The following is a 6,000-nucleotide window of genomic DNA, read 5'->3' on the forward strand; positions in this document are numbered from 1 at the left end:
ACCTCTCACCATTACCAATAACAGAGGCTACAACAAAACATGCTAACCTCTCACCATAACCAATAACAGAGGCTACAACAAAACATGCTAACCTCTCACCATTACCAATAACAGAGACTACAACAAAACATGCTAACCTCTCACCATTACCAATAACAGAGGATACAACAAAACATGCTAACCTCTCACCATTACCTATTTATTTATTTCCCCTTTATTTAAAAAATAAATAAATAATAATAAACCCCAATGAGTCGTGCACAACCCGTGTCCAAATTAAGCACCTCACATTGTGGTTACTCACGACTTGGTAGATATTCCCTCAGCGAAGTATGGCAGTTCCATGCAGGTTTCCTCACCAAGTCCAAGGCAGCACAGCTCCCCATGCAGACAGTCCTCCTTAGTAACCGATATCCCCATGGCAACACAGCTACCCATGCAGACAGTCCTCCTTAGTAACCGATATCCCCATGGCAACACGAACTCGTTAAGCTTCCCAAGCAATTATCTCCCGGTGTCACGCGATGCTAGGCTAACCTCTAGGCTGGCTAAAACCTCCACGACGAGACGGTAGCTTCAGTCTTTACTAAGTTTTAACTAAATTATAACAACTCTTTTATTAAATAAAACATGTATTTCCCTTCATATCTTAGTAGCTATGGGTTTTGTTGTAGTTCTGTCTTCTTCTTTTATAATTTTTCTTCACCAACCGTCCTGAGGTAAAACGTCCATCCTTTCATCAACGTCTTTTTCCCTCCCGTTAACCAGGTCAACTCCCATTGGCCACAACTTAACAAGCGACCTTATTGGTCAAAACTTCAACTTCAAAGTAAAACTATTCACTTATACATTAAATACATATTTCTTCAAAAAGCATAATGCATTAACAACATTACAGTTTAGGAGCAATTCAATCATCTTTTAAATATAATACCAATTAATTATAACAAATAAACTCAATACTTGGTTCAAACAAGGGTATTACACAAACATACAGTCAATAATACAGTAGAAAAATAAGTCTATATACAATGTGAGCAAATGAAGTGAAATAAGGGAGGTAAAGGCAAAAAAAGGCCATGGTGGCAAAGTAAATACAATATAGCAAGTAAAACACTGGAATGGTAGATATGCAGCGGAAGAAAGTGCAAAGTAGAAATAATGGGGTGCAAAGGAGCTAAATAAATAAATACAGTAGGGGAAGAAGTAGTTGGGCTAAATTATAGATGGGCTATGTACAGGTGCAGTAATCTGTGAGCTGCTCTGGCAGCTGGTGCTTAAAGCTAGTGAGGGAGATAAGTGTTTCCAGTTTTAGAGATTTTTGTAGTTCGTTCCAGTCATTGGCAGCAGAGAACTGGAAGGAGAGGCGGCCAAAGGAGGAATTGGCTTTGGGGGTGACCAGGGAGATATACCTGCTGGAGCGTGTGCTACAGGTGGGTGCTGCTATGGTGACCAGTGAGCGGAGATAAGGGGGGACTTTACCTAGCAGGGTCTTGTAGATGACCTGGAGCCAGTGGGCTTGGCGACGAGTATGAAGCGAGGGCCAGACAACGAGAGCGTACAGGTCGCAGTGGTGGGTAGTACAGTGGGGGAAAAAGTATTTGATCCCCTGCTGATTTTGTACGTTTGCCCACTTACAAAGAAATGATCAGTCTATAATTTTAATGGTAGGTTTATTTGAACAGTGAGAGACAGAATAACAGCAAAAAAATCCAGAAAAACGCATGTCAAAAATGTTGTACAATTATTAGCATTTTAATGAGGGAAATAAGTATTTGACCCCTCTGCAAAACATGACTTAGTACTTGGTGGCAAAACCCTTGTTGGCAATCACAGAGGTCAGACGTTTCTTGTAGTTGGCCACCAGGTTTGCACACATGTCAGGTTTTTTTTGTCCCACTCCTCTTTGCAGATCTTCTCCAAGTCATTAAGGTTTCGAGGCTGACGTTTGGCAACTTGAACCTTCATCTCCCTCCACAGATTTTCTATGCGATTAAGGTCTGGAGACTGGCTAGGCCACAGGACCTTAATGTGCTTCTTCTTGAGCCACTCCTTTGTTGCCTTGGCCGTGTGTTTTGGGTCATTGTCATGCTGGAATACCCATCCACAACCCATTTTCAATGCCCTGGCTGAGGGAAGGAGGTTCTCACCCAAGATTTGACGCTACATGGCCCCGTCCATCGTCCCTTTGATGCAGTGAAGTTGTCCTGTCCCTTTAGCAGAAAAACACCCCCAAAGCATAATGTTTCCACCTCCATGTTTGACGGTGGAGATGGTGTTCTTGGGGTCATAGGCAGCATTCCTCCTCCTCCAAATACGGCGAGTTGAGTTGATGTCAAAGAGCTCCATTTTGGTCTCATCTGACCACAACACTTTCACCATTTGTCCTCTGAGTCATTCAGATGTTCATTGGCAAACTTCAGACCGGCATGTATATGTATTCTTGATCAGGGGGACCTTGCGGGCACTGCAGGATTTCAGTCCTTCGCGGCGTAGTGTGTTACCAATTGTTTTTTTGGTGACTATGGTCCCAGCTGCCTTGAGATCATTGACAAGATCCTCCCGTGTAGTTCTGGGCTGATTCCTCACCGTTCTCATGATCATTGCAACTCCACGAGGTGAGATCTTGCATGGAGCCCCAGGCCGAGGGATATTGACAGTTCTTTTGTGTTTCTTCCATTTGCGAATAATCGCACCAAATGTTGTCACCTTCTCACCAAGCTGCTTGGCGATGGTCGTGTAGCCCATTCCAGCCTTGTGTAGGTCTACAATCTTGTCCCTGACATCCTTGGAGAGCTCTTTGGTCTTGGCCATGGTGGAGAGTTTGGAATCTGATTGATTGATTGCTTCTGTGGACAGGTGTCTTTTATACAGGTAACAAGCTGCGGTTAGGAGCGCTCCCTTTAAGAGTGTGCTCCTAATCTCAGCTCGTTACCTGTATAAAAGACATCTGGGAGCCAGAAATGTTTCTGATTGAGAGGGGGTCAAATACTTATTTCCCTCATTAAAATGCAAATCAATTTATAACATTTCTGACATGAGTTTTTCTGGATGTTTTTGTTGTTATTCTGTCTCTCACTGTTCAAATAAACCTACCATTAAAGTTATAAACTGATCCTTTCTTTGTCAGTGGGCAAACGTACAAAATCAGCAGGGCATCAAATACTTTTTCCCCCCACTGTATATGGGGCTTTGGTGACAAAACGGATGGCACTGTGATAGACTGCATCCAGTTTTCTGAGTAGGGTATTGGAGGCTATTTTGTAAATGACATTGCCGAAGTCGAGGATCGGTAGGATGGTCAGTTTTACAAGGGTATGTTTGGCAGCATGAGTGAAGGATGCTATGTTGCGAAATAGGAAGCCAATTCTAGATTTAACTTTGGATTGGAGATGCTTATAGTGAGTCTGGAAGGAGAGTTTACAGTCTAACCAGACACCTAGGTATTAGTAGTTGTCCACATATTCTAAGTCAGAACCATCCAGAGTAGTGATGCTGGACAGGCGGGCAGGTGCAGGCAGCGATCGGTTGAAGAGCATGCATTTAGTTTTACTTGTATTTAAGAGCAGTTGGAGGCCACGGAAGGAGAGTTGTATGGCATTGAAGGTCGTCTGGAGGTTAGTTAACACAGTGTCCAAAGAAGGGCCAGAAGTATACAGAATAACACCAATAACAGAGTGGGTCTGATCTTTGTGCCTCTGTAACTTTCTCATTCATCATCATTAACGATTCATTCATGATTATTCATAATCATGGTAGCATCTACATGAATTCAGAAACATCTTCTATTCTTACTGACAATACAAGTGAAGTGACTCCAAAATGACAGGACATTATTCACCATTCAGTTTCTATTAGGAAAAACATAATCCAAAACACAACCAAGACAAACTGCAAATGAATTCAACAAGTTTGTAGAATCACAAGCTTGATGTAATCACTGCAGGCATGGAACATGGGACCAAATACTAAACTTATGACAACTTTAATACAATACAAGTGAATTTGTCCGAATATGTACAACTTTTTCAAATGGGAGAACTAAATACATAAAGTGCTTTCCTTTCTTAACAGTAACACAGCTATGTATGAAAATACCCTCAAATAAAAGGTGACATTCTGTACTGTCACCTAATATGAAACATTCTATCTCAAATCCAAAATGCTGGAGCATAGCACCACATTTAAAACTGTAAGCTTCACTGTCCAAACACATATGGTGTGGACTATGTGTGCCTGGTAAACACATGTGGATCTGGTGAACAGTTATCACCTGTTGACCAACTACAGGAATACTGACCTTAGAGTCTCCAGTTTACAGTGGGGATTCCCCAGTACAGCAGAGAGCAGCTTCACTCCTGAATCCTTCAGGCCATTGTTACTCAGGTCCAGCTCTCTCAGGTGTGAGGGGTTTGACCTCAGAGCTGAGACCAGAGAATCACAGCCTTCCTCTGTGACTCCACAGCCTGACAGCCTGCAAAGAGTCAAATCATATTAAAATCACACTGCTATTATTTGGAGACAAAGAGATCATGACTTCAAACACATTGTTAATTTAGTGTAGAAGGACAATGGCAGATGCATTTGGTTAATTATCCCAAACAACATATAGATTCTTCTTCTGTCTCCTAGAGTTGTATGGTCATTTTGTTATACTAATGTGAAAATCAATGCATTTATTCAATGTTTTCAATATAATATTATACACACATATTTTTCTTTAACCTGAATATTTCTTCCTGATGATTAGTTCTTATATGTCATTTTATGTACTCACAGAACAGCTCTGGAGGCTTTGACCACTGGCAGCAGCCTCAGAAGACCTTCCTCTGATCTGGAGTATTTCTTCAGGTCAAACACATCCAGCTCCTTTTCTGAAGTCAGCAACACAAAGACCAGAGCTGACCACTGTGCAGGTGACAGGTCTGGTTTTGAGAGACTTCCTGAGCTCAGGAAGCTTTGGATCTCCTCCACTAGAGAATGATCATTCAGTTCATTCAGACAGTGGAACAGATTGATGCTCCTCTCTGGAGAGGGATTCTCCCTGATCTTCTCCTTGATGTACTTGACTGTTTTTTCATGGGTCTTTGAGCTGCTTCTTGTCTTTGTCAGTAGACCTCGTAAGTGCTTCTGATTGGACTTCAGTGAGAGGCCCAGAAGGAAGCGGAGGAAAAGGTCCAGGTTTCCCGTCTCACTGTGTAAGGCTTTATCCACAGCACTCTTGTAGAAAGACACTTCAGACTTGTCTCTGAACAGCGCAGAAAGGTTCCTGGACGTTGATTGCGGTTCGGCCATTAGATTCTCATTGTTGTTGATGAATGAGAGGAACACATATACAGCAGCCAGAAACTCCTGAATGCTCAGATGAACAAAGCAGTACACCTTGTCCTGGTACAGCGAAAATTCTTCTTTAAAGAGCTGTGCGCACAATCCTGAGTACACTGAGGCTTCATTGACATCAATGCCAGCCTCTTTCAGGTCTTCTTCATAGAAAATCAGATTGCCATTCACAAGCTGCTGAAAAGCCAGTTTTCCCAGTGACAGAATGCTCTCTTTATTCCAGTGTGGACCTGTCTCTTCTTTCCCAAGATACTTTTCATTCTTCTGTTTGGTATGAAACACCACAAGGTGTGTGTACATCTCAGTCAGAGTCTTGGGCATCTCTTCTCTCTTATGTTTCAGCATGTGTTCAAGGACTGTTGCAGAAATCCAACAGAAGACTGGAATGTGGCACATGATGTGGAGGCTCCTTGATGTCTTTATGTGTGAGATGATTCTGCTGGCCAGGTCATCATCACTGAATCTCTTCCTGAAGTACTCCTCCTTCTGTGGGTCATTGAAGCCTCGTACCTCTGTCACCTGGTCAACACACCCTGGAGGGATCTTATTGGCTGCTGCAGGTCGGGTAGTTATCCAGATGAGAGCAGAGGGAAGCAGATTTCCCTCGATGAGATTTGTCAGCAGAACATCCACTGAGGTTGACTTTGTGACGTCACAACA

The 6,000-nt window shown here is 42.6% G+C and overlaps 1 protein-coding gene across 1 annotated transcript in view; it reads right to left on the reverse strand.

The window, feature by feature from the left end:
• LOC115149597 (NACHT, LRR and PYD domains-containing protein 12-like) overlaps nt 1-5,778 on the reverse strand; it is a gene marked incomplete at both ends in the record, with an annotated part of 397,095 nt that extends 391,317 nt beyond the window's left edge. The window contains 2 exons of the mRNA XM_029692550.1: nt 4,301-4,452; nt 4,876-5,778. Of these exons, the coding sequence (XP_029548410.1) occupies nt 4,301-4,452; nt 4,876-5,778 (1,055 nt within the window). The remainder of the gene's footprint in view (nt 1-4,300; nt 4,453-4,875) is intronic.
• Between the last annotated feature and the right edge of the window lie 222 nt (nt 5,779-6,000).

The sequence above is a fragment of the Salmo trutta genome, chromosome 15 (genome assembly GCF_901001165.1).
Source record: "Salmo trutta chromosome 15, fSalTru1.1, whole genome shotgun sequence".
Taxonomy (NCBI): Eukaryota; Metazoa; Chordata; class Actinopteri; order Salmoniformes; family Salmonidae; genus Salmo; species Salmo trutta.